Source organism: Phocoena sinus, chromosome 15 (genome assembly GCF_008692025.1).
Source record: "Phocoena sinus isolate mPhoSin1 chromosome 15, mPhoSin1.pri, whole genome shotgun sequence".
NCBI lineage: Eukaryota > Metazoa > Chordata > Mammalia > Artiodactyla > Phocoenidae > Phocoena > Phocoena sinus.
The window spans coordinates 51268821-51285432 of record NC_045777.1 but is presented as its reverse complement, the minus strand read 5'-3'; the positions used below and the strand labels follow the sequence as shown (position 1 = coordinate 51285432).

Sequence of the window (16612 nt, the reverse complement as noted above, 5' to 3'; positions counted from 1 at the left end):
CAGGGTTCCGAAGCACAGGGGTCCCAAGTGCGCTGGAGAGATAAGCAAGAGGGAGCCGGAGCTGAGAGGGGCTAGCGGATGGATTTGGGGAGGGGAGGCTTAGGAATGGGACTGTTTCCAGCAGCTGAGACTTGGGGAGCTGCAGGCTGCCACCTCCCTGCCCAGACCATGACCCCCTCCAACCCCCAAAATGAAGGCTCGAAGGACAGAGACAGCCAGGGTCCAAGGAAGGCCTGTTTATTCTGAAGGCGCGCATGTGCTATGGCTTATGGGGCAGACAGCGATGTCGGTCGGTCAACTTCTGGGCAGGGGAAAGGCAGAGTCGGTGGGGTTTCCTCTGGGGGAGGCTCCTAGCAGGGGCCAAGCCCGGAGCCTGGGGTCCTTCCTGGGGACAGGCTCTCACACAGTCACACCCCAAGGGCCTGGGGGCTGCTGTGCAGGGACAAGGGGCCTGTCCAGAGTCTGCCCTCCTCAGGGGCACAGGGCCTCCATCCTCAGGCCCCTCAAAGAGCCCAGGCCCTGTACCCCAGACCCCCCGCCCAAGGGAGGGCAGGGACAGGGCAGAGGGGCAGCTCTCACAGCCACATCTGGCATCCCCAGCACCCCCCAAAGCCTGAATGAACACGGCCTACAAGCCCCCCAACTCTGTCCCTGGACGTCCCTGGCACTCCTGCTTGGGATGGCTGCTGCTGAGGGGGTGGGGAGAAAATGGTTTGCAGAGAAAGGTTTGTTTTATTGCAATTATTTAGAGAGCACGTCCTGAGGGGGGTGGGGGCAGGGCTCTGGTATTAAGTGGAAACATGTGTGGAGCTAGAGCTCTTTCTGGAAAAAAAGCAAAAACACAAATTCCTTTAAGTCAGCAGGCCCAGGCAGAGCAGCAAGGGCCGGGCCGCACGGGTCACCACTGCCTCTCCCCCTCTCCCCCTCTCCCCCGTCTCCCTCCTCTCCCTCTCCCCACATCCCATCACTGTCTCTCTGGGTATCTCACATCTCAGGGGCTCTCTCTCCCCATCTTGCTGCCACACTCCCCTAGCACCCAGTGGGTGGGGGGCAGGATGGGGTCTCACTGGGGCACAGGTTGGTTCTTGGGTGGTGGTGGGACCACCACGGCTTGGGGGGTAAGGATGCCCCCTCCAGTCCACTGAGGGGAGCTCTGGGCGGGCCCGAGGGGCAAGGCCCAAGGTCCATGCAGGAGGAGCCCGGCAGGAAACAGGCAGGGAGGGCTCAGAAGTTGCTGAAGATCTCTCGCTTCCGGTTCCAGTCCATCTGCGGTGCCCGCTTGTTGACCCTGGTGGCTCTCACCTTCTCCTTGGCCTCGGCTGCAGTGGGGCTCAGGTGGAGGCCGCTCTCCTGAAAAGGGTCGCGCTTCCAGGTGCTGCCATCCTAGGGGCAGACATGGTGGGTGGGTGGCCAGAGTGAGCCCTGGACCCAGGCCCCCAGACAGGTGGCCTTTCCCAGGGAGTTCACACCAGAGGCCACCTGGTGGCAGGCCCAGGAGGGCTTCCTAGAGGCGGTGGCCTCACAGCTCAGGCTGACAGCTCCACAGATGCCCGCCCCCAAGGCCTCAGGCCCCCCAGTGTGTGAACAGCAGTAGAGGTGGATAGGCACCCGCTACCTCAGTGTCCTTGTCTAAGCCAGGCAGGTCACTTCGGGACGAGCACGCGGAGCCACCATTGAGCTGGGAAACCAAGGGTAAGGCTTGGCTTTAGGGACCCCACCCAGGAGCCGCTGTGCACACACAGGCTTACACGCACACATGCAGACACGCGTGCACACGCCAGAGCTGCCTTTATTCCTCTATTTGGCAGTGGCCACTGAGCCTCTACTACACCCTGGAGGTGCCCGAGTGCCCTATGGCGCTGGGGTATGGCTGACCCAAGACGGATCCAAGGGGCATCATGGCTGGGAGTGACAGGGCCAAGCTCGATCTCACAACCATGCTACACAAGGACAGAAATCTTGGAGGGGCTCTGTCAGGTCTGGGGACCCCCAAAGGTGCCCCTGTGGTCTCCTGGGCTCACCCTGTCCACACCCACCCTCTCACCTGGGCCGAGCTGGTCCCGTTGGTGACTGGTGATGGCAATGGACCTGTGGGGACAGTGTGTCACTGGCCACTCAGCCCCCAATGCTTTACCCCAGCACTGGGCCCCAGGGCAGCCGCCCACCTTCCACATGCTCCTCGGTGGGTGTGACCCGCAGCCGCTTGAAGTGCTCATCTGTTTCGGGGTCCACCACAAGCAGCCGGGCCTCGTCCTCCCGTGCTTTGATGCTGGCAACCACCTCCGCGTGGCGCAGCCCCTCCACATTCTGCCCGTTCACCTGCCACCGCCAGCATGGGATCAGTGCTGCCTGAGGGCAGGTCCCCAGCAGCCCCCCAAGCCACTTGGCCAGGTGTGGCATCAAATATTCATCAACACTGTCACCAGCCACGGCAGCAAGAGGAGCACCAGCTCAGGTTCCCAGCATCTCCCTCCTCCCAGTGAGGACCCAGGGCCCAGACACAAACACACACACACACACACACACACACACACACACACACACACACACACACACAGAAGGGCACAGGCATAGACAAACATACGGACACACACAGGGGACACGGGCCCAGTCACAAACAGAAAGGACACAGGAGCAGACATATACACACAGGGCGGGTACCTCTATGAGTCGGTCCTGGGCACGGAGGCCAGAGTGGGCAGCAGGAGAGCCTGGGTCCACCGAGCGGATATATTGTCCAGGCCGGGACTTGTCACTGTGCAGGTTAAACCCGTAGCCCTGGGGGCCTTTTTGCAGGTGGCAGAGCCTCGGGCGCAGCTCCCTCAGGGGCCCATTGACATCCTGCAGGCACAGGGATGCAGGATGAGGTTCCAGCTCTGACCTCCCACCCTAGAGGCGCTGACCCCACCCCTGAGGCCTCCAGTCCCGTCCCCAGTGAGCAAAGGCAGGAGTGGAGGTAGTGGGAGGGAGCCCCAGCCCCACACTCAGCATCATGCCCCCACCTGACAGCATCCCCAGGTCTCAGAGACCAACACGGGGTTGGCGGGGGGGCTGGGGGGGCGATGCTTAGGCTGCCTGTGATGATCCAGCTTCCGGATCCTGAACAAAGCCTTAGGACCTGTGATAGGGTCAGGGGCCTTACAGGGGTGTTGGGAGAATCAATGGGCTCAAGGCTAGGGCTGTGCACAGACCAGGGGCCTAGGAGAGACAAGTGCGATGAGCTGCCACTCGTCACAGTGTCCAGGAAGGCTGTGGGCCCCGCCTGTCCTCTACCCAACCCCCATCCGGAGTGTGGGGCTGGCAGGGTAGGGCCGTAGGACCGGCTGTTTTGTTTATGCTCCCAAAGGTCTCCCTAGGGCTGATGGCAGTGCGGCTGTGTTTGCTTTCACATTCCAGATCAAGCTGGAGCCGCCCCCGCCCCCACAGGGCCCAGAGGCTTGGGAGGCACCGGCTAGAGCCTGGGCAGGAGCCCCAGTGAGGGAGCAGAGTGAGGGCCCGAGGATGGGGCCTGCCTCCCATCTTCCCTGCCCTCCATGGAAGGCTCACGGTGCCCTGAGGGTCCCCCCACCAACACCCCAGGGCTCTGCCTCCATTTACCTCTGGCATCCTGCAGTAGGTTCTGGGCTGGGGGTGCGGGAGGGCCGTGCAGGCAGAGGCCAGACCCCAGGGCCCCCACCCAGCCGGGGCCTGAGGTAGTGACCACAGCGCTGAGTGGCCAGCGGCCACCGGTGCTCAGTTGAACATGGCGGTGGCCGGAGGGAGCGGGCGGCCAGCAGCTCAGGTTTCCTGGGCGCTTGGGGCTCAAGTGTGCGTGCAGATGAGACTATGCAGGGTGGGGGTGCTCACCAGGGCCTTTTCCTGTCCCTCTACCTCCCTGTGTGTGGCCAGTGACCCTGGGCCAGGCTGGGGGCTGTACTGAGGGAGGGCCAGCCTCCAGGCCTTCGAGCTCACCCCCAAACCCCAAATCGGACTGTGGCCACCCAGCTGTGGGACCAAGCGTGTCTCTCCTCACAGGGTGGTGCCTTACCTCAGTCTCTAGGCCCTCCCACCCCTGGGGAACACCTTCTTCCGGTCCAGCCTGTGCCCCTTCTCCATGACCCCTTCCCCGACCCCCCAAAGCCTGCCCCCTTGGAACCCCCCTGCAGGCCACCATCTGCCCCATAACCCCAGGAATTCCAGGGACTGGGCTGCTGCTCCTCAGTCCCCCAGGGGCTCAGCCAGGCATCCTGGGCTGAACTTGGGGCTGTGAGACCCCTGGGTGCTCCAGGAGCTCACTTATAGACTCAGCCCCTCTCCAGACACACCTGGAAGTACAGGTGTGCAGCTCTGACGTGCCTCTCAGGTTCAGGCTGTCAGAGCACAGGTCCCAAGGCTGGCCGGGGCCATGCGTGGCCGTGGAAGTGTGACATGAGCACACCTGGTGGTGGAATTGGGCCCGGGTGGCAGCGGGGCATCACATGGTCACAGAGACCAGACATCCAAACGTACGCTCGCAAACAGGCTTCATGGACCCGTGCGGTGACCCATCGTGTGAAAGGACGGCCCTCAGCACTGGGCCCTGTGGCCTCTTCCCACGCCCTCCACAATGGTTCCAGGAAGTGGTCTCTCAAGGCCCCCAGGTGGGAAGCAGAACTGTCGCGGGGGACACCTGGGGCCATGAAGCCAGGCTGAATGCAGTCACTTCTGGGTCGAGACCGTACTGGTCATCTCCCTGCCTCAACCCAGCACGGCTGCCTCTCACCGCACAGCCAAGAGGTTTCTCGTAACATCTGACCTAAGTCCCTCTCTTTACGATCAGGGTCCAAGGAGCGCCAAACTTGGCACTAGACCCCTCAGACTGAGGGGCTGCAATGGGGGACGGTGGGGAGACAAGGCTGGCAGCGAGGCGACCCAGGGGGAAGGCCCGCGGGGAGGCCCAGCACCATAGTAGGTCAGGAGGGGGTGCAGGCTGGGCCTGGCCGCATTGCTCACATTCCTCGCTCCTGCCCTGGCTCAGAGCACTTCCTGTTGCCTCCCAGCTAGGCCCTCAGGCTTCCACAGGCTTCCAAGCCCCGATTCCCTACCAGGCAGCCACAGAGCTGGACAAGCCCTAGTCTCCTGGACATGCCTCTAACCAGACAAAGAGGCTGGCATGGGGGTACCCCTGGAGCCAGGCTGTACCACCCCCCAGATGGTGACTCACCAGCCCTGGCAGAAAAAGGCCCCCATTGTTGCTCAGGGTCCAGCCTGCTCACACCAGGGTCACCAGGGTCCCCAGCGTCCCCTCTCCCAATCCTGGGGGACAGAGACTAAGCTGGCTGCCGGTTTCCTCATTGCCCACCCTGCCCCCACCCCACCTGACCTGCACAAGCCTCCGGGATGGGCTCCGTGGAAGGGCTCCTGGGGCCGGGGAGGGTGGTGTGGCACTCCCAGAGCGGGCCATAGGAGGCGGGACAGAAGCGGCAAGCGGCGAGCGTCCAGCTGGAGTGGCCTGAGCTCTCCAGCCAGCCCAGGCTGCCACCCCATTTATCCACCTCCCACTGTGGCCCAGGCTCCCCAGGGACGGGTGGGGACATAGGGCTGAGTCACTTTGAGGAGCAGGGTGGTGGCTGAGCCCCCCTCCCCTTCTCAGGCTCCAGCCGGGTGTCCCCCACCGGCCAGGTTTCCGTCCCAAGAAAGGAAGGAAGGAAACTGCTGGGAGGCCCTGCCCTGCTCCCAGGACCCAGGGCTGGGGAGACAAGGAGGCAAAGGAGGGGACCCTGACCTCAGAACATAAGTCCTGCTGCAGCTCACGGGGGGATGGGGAGCAGGAACCAGGGAGCCCCAAAAGCCCTCTTGTAGGCACCACGTCCTGTACCAGGCGGTCACCCTCTGCAGGACTCTGTCACCTCACTCACTCTCAGCCCCCAAAGGCCTCCAGAACTGGAGGTGGAGGCATGGGCTGGCTGTGAGGGGGAGGAGGGCCTGGGGTCTATCACACCCCTGCAGCCCTGGCACCGCTGGCTGCCCCGTCGCTGTTCGGGGCAGTCCCCCATCATCACTGTCACGATCAGCTGCACTGCAGCTGCGGCCACCCCAGCCCAGTCTGAACGGGGCTGAGTCACCACTGACAGCCCTGACAGCCCCCGGAAGGGAGGGGCCAGCCACATCAGTGTCCTCCCCTGCCCACCCCCTCCTCCCTGCCCAGGACAGGAGGACACTGAGGCTGAGAGAGCCAGAAGGGCCCTTGGGGCCTGGACTCCCACCTCAGCCCTTCCCCGCACAGGGCATGGAGGGTGAGCCCCTTCATCCCCCACCATGAAGCAAACAACACACATCTCTCCCCAGTTCTCCTGACCCACTGCTGTTGAGGCCCTATCAGGGCATAGCCCTGTATATAAGCATCGTTCACCCAGGCTCCCTCACAGCCTGTGATGGGCGGAAGCTAAGCCTGGTTTGTGGAGGTCAGCGGAGGTCCAGCTCTTCCTTCCCATGCTCTGAGCTCAGCCGATTAAATACCGGGTCTCTGGCTGGGAGGGAAAAGAGAGACCGTGCCCTCAGGGACTCCCCTGACCTTATGGGGTCCCTGTCCCCCTGCCAGCTCCAACCACGGAGGGACCTGCCAGACGGGCCCCACTCTTTTCCTCTAAAATTACACCAGCAGCAGGCTTCCCTGGTGGCACAGTGGTTAAGAATCCTCCTGCCAATGCAGGGGACACAGGTTCGAGCCCTGGTCTGGGAAGATCCCACATGCCACGGAGCAACTAAGCCTGTGCGCCACAACTACTGAGCCTGCGCTCTAAAGCCAGAGAGCCACAACTACTGAGCCCATGCGCCACAACTACTGAGCCTGCACTCTAGAGCCCGCGAGCCACAACTACTGAAGCCCGCACACCTAGAGCCCGTGCTCCGCAACAAGAGAAGCCACCCCAATGAGAAGTCCGCACACTGAAACAAAGAGCAGCCCCCACCCGCCACAACTAGAGAAAGCCCACGCGCAGCAATGAAGACCCAACACAGCCAAAAATAAAATAAGTTGAATAAAAATAAATTTAAAAAAATTACACCAGCGGAAGACCCCTCCTAGGGCTTCCTGCAGCCCCCAGAGCCTGAAATAGTGGAGGGAGAAGGTCCCACCCAAGGACAAGGTGCCTCCCCACCCTCTAGATAAGGCCTGAGGGCAGAGTTTTCCACAGGAAGGTGAACTCAGCCATTTGTGTCTAAATCAATGGACAAACGCCTAGGGGGAGGGGCGCTTCCTCCTGGGGGTGAGATGCCCTGGGAAGGAGGGAGACTCCAGCTCTCAGTCTGGGGGGGTGGTCAGCCAGTGCACCAACCCAGGGCTCCCCTGAAATCACAAATCTGACCCTAACACCCCCTACTCTGGCCTTCAGTGGCCCTGGGGCAAAGTCCAGACTCCAGGACTTGGCACTGTGGCCCTAACGATCACCCCCCAGCCTGCCCTAGAGCCACAAAGAACAAAAAAGTGGGGCAGGGGTTCATGCTCATGCCTGTGCCCAGGCTGCCTCCCCACCGGGAATGCCATCCCCTCCAGGAGAAACACAAGGCCCCACAGGATCCAGGTCACAGGCATGGCCAGCTCGCCTGGGAGACATCAGGGACAGGGCAGGTGTCAGGGTCCCCTGCACACCCAGAAATGTCAGATCTCACACCTCCACCAGCCCCAGGCCAGTGGTTCTCAAAGTGGGTTCTGGGGAGCCCCTCGGCTTGAATCTTCCTTTAAGGGATTTTTCTCTTTAAAAAAAAAATGAAGAAGGTAGTAGGGGCACAAAAGACAGAAGGTAGTAAGGGCATGGGGCTTCCAGGAGGGCAGAACAAGCAGGCTCTTCCTCCTGGCATCCAGGTGCTGCCCCAATAGGGCCACTGCCCAGCCCCTGCTACCTAGAAAGAGACAGAACTAGACTCCCCACCACCACCACCTCCTCCTTCCCCAGCTCTTCCCCAGTTAGCTCTTCCTGTCTGGAGGGGGCAGCAGGGAGAAAGGGGAGGTGCCCCAACCCCTGCAGACCCCAGAGCTGAGGACCCAGCTTAGAGAGTCTCCTCAGCTGCCACCACGAAGGAGGGTCAGTCCCTCTGAGGCCTTCAGAGCACAAGCAGGCTCCTCAGACAGACGGACAGACAGACACCCAACACAGGCACAGAGCTGAGCACGCTCAGTCCCGGAACATCCCAGCAGCCCCTCCCCAGGTTCCTCAGCCCCTAGGCCAGGGAGGGGGTGGCTTGTCAGAATGACCCTTCCTAGGACAAGTGGCTCTGAGGAGCGTCCTGGGGAAGAGGGCCAGAGACGGGGGCTGTGGACCAGGGCCAGGTTGCCCTGACACTACCTGATTTAGAGCACAGGCTGAGGGCAGAAAGAGTGGCTCCAGGTAGCCAAGAGGGTTTTCACCAGGGGCAGAGAAGGGGCCCAGAGGGGCAGCAGAGACGGAGACAGATACTTCTGGAGGTGACCAGAGGCAGAGACTGCTGTCAGGAGGACAAGAAGGTGGTTCTGGGAGAGCCCAGGTGGTCCCTGTGGGCAGAGCCCACCATACCTTCTGGGCGACCTCAGAGCTGAGGCTGCCCCCTCGTGCCCAGTCCGGCTTTGGCTCCCAGGGGTCGTGGGCAGGCGGCAGCCCTCGCTGGGCCATCTCCTCGGTGCAGGTCAGTTGCCGCCGGCGGAGCTCTTCGTCAGTCTCCTTGTCCACCACCAGCAGCCGAGTCTGCCCCTCCACGGCCTTGATCCTCTGCACCACCTGGGACAGGTGAGTGGTGGGAGGTCACGGCCAGCACTCCAGGCAGCAGGCAGCACATGGGCAGCGGCACCACCCAGGGCTGGCACAGGGCTGTGGGCAGGCTGCGAGCCTACCAGGGGCAGGGGTGGGCGGCTGGATCGAGAGGCCCGCTGGCTCCGCCCCCCACCCCCACTCCAACAGCTCCCTCCCTCTTCTCCTGGGGCTCCGGACACAAGTGCCCAGGCTGCAAGGGCTGTGGGGGCCTCACAGGGCCTCACCTCGGCCCAGGAAGTGACAAAGACGGTGCTCGGCTGAGCTTCGGGTTTTCAGTATGCGTGTGTGCATGTGTGTGGCCTGCACCCTGCAGCCTTCTGTTTCAGGGTGTCTCTAGGTCTGGGTTTGAAGGAGAGAACTGTCTCCCTGGATCCCAGTTTCAGTGTGTTTGTGCCTTTTTCTGTCTTTTCCAGTGGTGGAACATAGTGGTCTAAACCCCTGCCTCTAGGCCTTCCATTCTCTTCCAGATCATGACAATGGACCTATTCCTACTGGACCTGCGGAGAGAACACCTGGGTTCCTGTGGCAAGGCACCTCCTCAGGTACCTACCCACAACCCGGAAAGCAGGATTCAGACACAGCAGGGAGAGGTGGGGAGGGGCAGGTCCACCTGTGGGACAGGTGTGGTTACACAGGTGTCTGTGAAGTATCTAAAGCATGTGCATGGTGACGGCGCATACATGCTAGTGTGTGCCCGCAGGAGGGGCAGTGCCCACTGGGCACTGGGGAAGGAAGGGCAATACCCCACCCCTACCCCAAGGCCTGGGAAAGGACAGACAGGGCCCCCACCAGCTGCTCAGTAGATGTTCTCAAAAGATAGGAGGGTCTGAACCAGGCCCATCTTTGCCCCAGCCCTCCTCTGTACCTGTCTTTCCCCATGAGCCACAGAGTCACAGGAGGACTCCAGGACCCTCATGCTTCCTGACTGTGGGACCCAGACGAGTCACCCAGTATCCCCAAACATCAGTTTCCTCATCTGTAAAATGGGAGCCGTAACTGTACCTTCTCCCTCCCAAGACAGTGGGAAGGTCTCAAGTGGTCCTGTGTGAAGTTCTTAAAGAACAGCACCCCGGGAGGCCTGGGATAAGCATTGCTCTAGGGGCAAGGGTGGCAGCAACTGTTAAACAGAGGCCAGGTGCCAGCTCTACCAGGCCCTCCCTATGGCCTGTCAATCCAAGCTCTCTGGCCTTGACCCCCACCCTCCAGCAAACAGCCTATCCAGCTGACACTCTGGGTAAAAGACAGAAGGACGGCAGACAGATGGACAGACAAAATCTCCAAGGGTAGAAGTGAGAGTTCAGCTCCCAGCCCAGCCAATTTACTAATCTCTAGGCCCAGGCCTGGCCACACAGACAGGTGTTGGGGGGACACAGAGGAGCCTGAGTAGAAGGAGTGGAGGAAGACTGCACCCAAGCCAGGTGACTCCCTGGTCAGTGGGAGACGGACACCCCCCAGGGGTCAGAACCTGCAGAGAACCTCCCTCTGGCCTTTATCTTCAGCTGCAAGGGGCAGGGGGCTGCGATCAGTGACCCCTGCCAGGCCATCCAGCAGCCTCTTTGGAGAAGAATGTGCTGCCACAGCGGTGACTCCCACCAGGACCCAGACACCATCAGCCAGGACACACACTAGTACACTGGCTGCAGACACACTGACGACTACACATAGCCAACAGACACAGAGGCCAGGACACATATATACACGGCCACACACAGGAGGGTACACACACACACACACACACACACACATATCCCCCAGTTCACAGACGTCCAGGCATGCAGATCTGTATGCACACACATATATCTAGGGGTGCAGACCTGTATACTCATGTGCATACAGTCCAGCACACACACTCACTCAACTGATGCAGGCACACACAGGTGTGCCCTCCCTGTGACATCCCCTGCAGGTACACACACGAGGGACCCCAAGAGGGACCTGTACATTCACAGATATACCCAGTTGTGTACACACGCACATGTGTACACGCTGATAGAAAAGCACCCGGATCCCCAGGCACAGGGAGACCCCTGAGGGGCCAACTCCTGCACACATTGCGCTGAGGCCGGAACAAGACTTAAGAGCGAGGGCTGAGACACGGAGGAGCCGCAATGCGGGCCCCTCCCTGCCAGGATTCCACCCCCCACCGCCTCGCTCCGTGCATGACCGACCCGGGCTGGAGGAGACTAGGAAGGAGGCCGGTTGCCTCTGCCTCAGCGGCCACGTCCCCCACCTCTCCACGGGAGCCCACCGCAGGCCCTTGTGCGACCCCCTCCTGGCCCGGAGAAGGGAGCTGAGGCCTGGGCGCAGACAGCCCCGAGCTCGGTGGTTATTGGCGCCCTCCGCGCGCGCGCGGGGCACGGACGCGCTCCGGGGATGGGGGCGGTGGGGGGTGGCGGAGCGGTGGGCCGGGGGTGGAGCACAGGCACCCACCTGGTGGTGCGTCTCACCCTCCACGTTGACGCCGTTGACCTCGACCAGCCGATCTCCGGCGCGCAGCGCGGCCGCCTCCGCCGGGGAACCGGGCTCCACGCGCCGAATGAACTGCCCGCGGCGGCCCTTCTCGCCGTGCAGGTGGAAGCCGTAGCCGTGTTCGCCGCGCACCAGGCGGCACAGACGCGGCCGCAAAGGCTCCGGTGCGGCCATGGTGCCGGCAGCCCACCGGCCGGCCAAGGGCTGGCCACGGCGCTCACGCCCGCCGCCAGCAGGCAGGGGCGCGGGCGGCCGGCTCGCGGTGGGGGGGTGCGGCGCGGAGGCGGCGGCGGCGCTGGAGACCCGGTGGTGGCCTCGGCGGCTCCCGCTCGGCTCCCGTCGCCTCCGGCTCCGGCTCGGGCTCTGGCTGAGGCACCGCCCCCGCGCCCGCCCCTTCCCCGCCCCCTCCGCCCTGCCGCCCCCGCCCCGGGTCCAAGCCACCCTGGTCATTTCCCTTGCCTCCGCGCTCCGCCAGCCCAGGGAGGCCCCGGGGGAGGCGTCAGGGGACCCCAGAATCACCAGGACCCCTCTGTCTCGCCCCCATTCTGGGCAGCATTCTTGGCGCCAGCGCCTTTGCCTCCTATGCCAGTAACATTTATTGAGCACCTACTGTATGAGCAGCAGGGGTATCAAGGCAGGCCCCTGGGGCGGGAAGGGGGTGGAGAAAGGATCCTTAGACTGAGGAACCCCCATACAGGGGCCCGAGGGTAAGAACAATGGCCATGGCTCTGCCCACCCTCCTCGGGAACCCCCCTACCCCTCCTCCCTCTCCCCTCCCATGCACCGTTCCTGTATCAGAATCCCTCCTGCAACCCAGAGCTTCCCTGACCCAGCACAGAGTCCCAGGATGGTCCAGGAGGCAAAAAGAGGGGTTTGAAACTGACAAGGCAGCAGCCCCTTCCTATATCCTGTAGGCCAGTGACTGAGTGACTTCCTGGCCCTGCCCAGGAGTGATTGTGCCTATCTGTGCTACGTTGGACCATTAAGCATTCCCCACCACCATCCCCTCCCTTTGCCAGGACCCCTCACTCCTGTCCCTGCCCATCCCAGGCCTGGTGGGTGACTGCAAAGGGTGAGGGAATGACATGCACTTGTCTGGCTGGAAGGAAGGGGTCTTTGCTACCCTCCTCCTGACCTAGGATGAAATGTGCTGACGGCTTGGGCCTCTGAGCACTAGCCAGTCAGCATTCACGGGAGCTGCTCCCTTGAGCAGGCCCCTCCTGCACCCCAGCTCTTCCTCCCCTCCCCTCCCTCCACCTCCACCAGCGTGAATGCCCCCTTCTCCCAACCGATGGACAGTCATTTATTCTTTGTGTACCTCTCTGAGTACATTTTACCTGGAACAAACCTAGGGGTCTCAGGCCATTTTACAGATCAGGAAACAGGTCTGGAGAGGGAAGAGACCCATGCAAAGTTCCCCAGTTCCCCTTGGGCCCAGGGTGGTGAGATCCCAAGTCCACCCTCTTCAGCTTTCTCAGTCACACATACAGGAAGACAGCTGAGCTGCAGGCTCACCCTCAACCTGCCCCTCCCCAGCCCTGCTCAGCAGCCTGCACATACCTGGCCCCCAGGGGTCAGGCACAGCCAGCCCAGACAGTTCCCCATGAGGGGAAAAGCAGGCTGTGCTCAGGCCCAGTCCTTGCTGCTTCTTCTTCCCTTGCCAGTGCCTGCAGCCTGGGCTCATAGCCCCGGCCCAAGGACAGGGCCTGCCTCTAGGCAGCCTCCTGGGCCACAGCCCCTTGGGTGTCCACACCCCAGCTGCTGTCCCTAAAAGCCACTTAGGCTGAAGCGGCAAGGCTGCTCCCCCATCCCCTGGATGATGCTGCCATAGGCTGCTGCCTGGCTAGCCACCTCCATCTGTCTGTCTGTCTCTCCAGAGGCTGCCTGTCTGGCCTGTGACTGGCCTCCCTGAACTCAACCTGGTACTGCTGTCCCCGGAGGCAGTGAGGGTGGGTATGGACAGTGGGGTCCACCATATGCCACCCCAGGTGGGGTTTAGGGGTCACCCTATAGCAACCAGGACCACCCAGGACCTGCCATGCTATAGCTTTGAGGCCATACCAGAGACGAGGGAGGTGGCTGGAGGGGAGACCCCCAGACCAAGGGGAAGGGAAGGTAGGGACCCCTGATCCCTTGGGTCATGAGGCTTGGAGACCTCTTCCCCTTCTGTAGAACAGACACTCCCAGATCAGCCTTCTGCAGCCCAGGACTCAGCCTGTGAGTGAAGATGGATGGGAACAGAACACCACTGGAGGGTGGGGTAACCAAGGGATGTGGTCACAGCCAGGGGCCAGGAACACTGCGCCCCAGAATAACAAAGGAGGCCCCAAAGCAAAAGAGAAGCCAAGGAGGTACCAGGAAAGGTTAGCAGAGTAACAAAGCCAACATCAGAGTAACAAAGGGGACAGGTAGCAAAGGAAGTGGATAAAAGCAACAGAATAAAGGCAGCAGGGAACCACTGCGAAGGGAGAGCAGGAGTGAGTGAGAGGGAACAGGGTGAGTACGGAGCGTCTGGGGTGACAGAGGTGAAGAAAGGTGACCCAGCAGCTCTCTGGCCAAACTCTCCCAGGCCTCTTCCTTCAGCCGCACTGTGCGGAGGTGCGAGAAGAGAGAGGCCAGGCAGCAAAGGGAAGGGAGAAGCCTGGGCAGCGGCCCGGAAGTGTGCACTGAAAGGTGTTTGGGCTGGAAGCTGTTTGGGTCGCTGGGGATGGGCTGGGGGAGGTGAGCACGAGGCCAGCAGCAGGCGGGAAGGCAGGCAGGTTGCAGGTGAGCAGAGGTCTGTGTGACCCCCACCCCCTCACGCTCCTGTGGTCACCCCACTCCTGCCATCCTGGTCCGCTGGGATGCGACAGAGGGAGAGGAAGTATGTCAGATCTTCCAGTCCTTCTCTCCCCTAGGTCCACCTGGTGTAGGATTATCCTGTGCTCCTGTTTGGGGGGAGGGGGTTTCCTCTGACCTTTGAACCTACCTCCCTGCGGAGATGGGGCAGAGCCTGGGTCTGGGCAGAGACTCTTTTGGTGTGATCATGAGCAGAGGCCTTGTCACCCGAAGAAGGGCCGGAGCCCCCTCCCTAATAGGCATTAAGGGCCTCGCGCAATGACCAGGCGTTGCTTACGACCCTTTCCTTTAGACTTCGCCAGGCCTCTCTTCAGAGCCCCATATTGGAGCAGGCGGGACCAGCACAACGGCAAGAGAGATGAGAACAAGAGACCCAGAGATGAGAGGGAGAGAGAATTGGAGAGGCTTCGAGGATCGAAGAGTGCAGAAGTGCATAAGGCCCGTGGTCAAGGACTCCCAGGTGGACTGCCCCGCCCACCCTGGGATGGCCCCGCCTACTTCCTCCCATCGCCAGAGGAGCGGAGTGCGACTGTAGCCGGGAGAGCAGCCGCGCAGCGCCTTCTGCCGGCGATGAGTGGGATTACATCGTCCGGGGAGCTGCCCTAGGTTCCACCTCTCTGTCTCTGACTGGTCCAGCCCTGCCGAGTGGGGGATTGGAGTGACACCTGCGCCCTAGGGCTGCTTGCACTGCAGGAGCATAGGAGCGCCATGGGGGTGGTAGCAGAGAAGCTGGGCCTCTGCTGAGCTCCTAACAGGCTCTGCTTTCTCGTCTTGAATCTGGCACCAACCTCTCTGGACTGGGGTATCTTCAGGCACCATGAAATCTAGCCCCTCACCGAGTGTTCCAGCACTTGTGACCAAACATTTGCAGGCCACTTGGTGCCAGGCCCTGGCGAGCACTGGGGAAACATCACTGAGACCCAGGGAAACAGATTTGTGTACCTTGGCAAGGGGAAACCCAGGGCTGGGGCAGCCTCCAGGAGGGGCATTTAACATTTAACCTGGCCTGGGGCCCTGGAGTCCTCAGGCAGGGTGAACCACAGGGCTGTTCTGGAATCTGCCTAGAGTTCCTGCAGGCTGTGTGGGGAAGGGGAGGGAGGAATGAGACTGTGGAACAGGGCCCGGCCTCAGAGCATGGATTTCATTGCATGGGTGGTGGGAGCCCTTGAGGTGTTGTGGACTGGGGGTGACAAGGTCAGGACACCCATGTTTTGAAAGTCCAAGTTCAGTGAGGAGCAGGGGCGAGAGCACTGGTGGAGTTGGGGGAGAGGAGGTTGACCTCAGTGGTCTGTGACTTCCCCCAGCGCAGATCCTAGAAGAAAAAAATACTGAGTGGAATCGGAGTAAATAAATTCTGGAGTCCGTAAGAATTGGAAGGGTTGGAGTGAAACAGAGTACCCATATTAGCAGACCATGTGGAAGAAAGATGCACCCAGGAGATGAGAGGAAATTGCCAGTGGGAAGAGGCCTCCAGAGGGTGCTTCCAGAGGCCAAGGAGGTTAGTGTGGGAGCTGGCTCCATGTAGGCACCCCAAAACCAAGAGCTAGACAGACATGAGGCCACCCCTCCCCTGTCCTTGCTGGGTGCCCCAAGGGCAGCCTTGCCACATGGCCAAGGGAGGACTAGAAGGGCAGACAGCATCAGGGCACAGTGACCAGGCACTTCGAGGCCCAGGACAGTTGTGGGAGTCTGAGACCACACTGAAGAGGGTTGAAGGGGGAGCAGAAGGGTGGAGTGAGGGGGGCACTGGAAGGGGACCCAGGTGGAGGGAGGTCCTTGCTATTCAAAATGGCAGAGCACATTTATATGGGGGGACTGGAGACAATAACTGGAAATGCAGAAGAGGATAAGAAGTGGAGGGGTTCCTGAGGAGGAAAGGGGGTCTCAGGTGGAGGGACCCTTCCTCCCTAGGGAGAGATCACGGCCATAGCGATGAAGAAGGGGGCCAGGTGTTTCCCACTTTGTCTCTGGAAGCCCTTGGCTGAGGGGAGGGAGGGGTTCCAAGGAGATCCGGGTTTGAAATGAATTCTGGGAGATGGGGAAAAGACTGGATGGGCTGCCAGGTCTTAAGGTCCCACCCCCTTGGGGAAGACATTCTCCCCATGCTGGCCAGGGGGCATAGTGAGGGGACCTCCTGTGGGCCTCCTAGGAGGCTGGAGTAGGGGCTCCGGCTCAGCACGGAGGGTGTGAGCTACTGCTCTCCTCCTCCTGCACACCTTGGTAAGTGGCAGCAGGACCCAGGGTCTGACTGCCCTCCCCCACCGTGGGATACCCCTCCCCTCCTGGGGGACCCTGGGACCTGGTCTAATGACCTCACACCCTAACAGGAGGGGCAGCACTGGCAGAGAAGGGAGAATGGGACCCAGCCCCCAGCAGAGTCTGCCTCCGTCCCCCTTTCTGCCCCGCAAGGACACACAGATCTCGGCTGTTGGGGGGAGCTTGCCCGGGCCAGCTGGAGGGCTCCTGACATTTGCCAGGGCGTGGGCGCGGCTGTTTGCGCCCCGAAGCTAGATGCAAAGTACACATCGCGGAGGAAAAGGGTCAAACACCGGGGCGCGGCA

General features: G+C 61.7%; 1 protein-coding gene across 4 annotated transcripts; it reads right to left on the bottom strand.

The window, feature by feature from the left end:
• Positions 1-221: 221 nt before the first annotated feature.
• Positions 222-11495, bottom strand: SLC9A3R2 (SLC9A3 regulator 2). 4 transcript variants are annotated; one of them, XM_032606786.1, is made up of 7 exons: positions 11175-11495; positions 8511-8711; positions 2662-2841; positions 2166-2319; positions 2045-2088; positions 1616-1678; positions 222-1383 (listed from the first exon to the last, which is right to left on the bottom strand). In XM_032606786.1, exons 1-7 carry the CDS (start codon positions 11385-11387, stop codon positions 1225-1227), a joined length of 1014 nt encoding a protein of 337 aa, XP_032462677.1. In that variant the 5' UTR covers positions 11388-11495; the 3' UTR covers positions 222-1224. The 4 variants fall into 4 exon arrangements, with proteins under 4 accessions (XP_032462677.1, XP_032462679.1, XP_032462680.1 ...); XM_032606788.1 differs by lacking the exon at positions 1616-1678 and having other exon boundaries at positions 11175-11494; XM_032606789.1 differs by lacking the exons at positions 8511-8711; positions 11175-11495 and adding an exon at positions 5342-5994.
• Positions 11496-16612: the final 5117 nt, after the last annotated feature.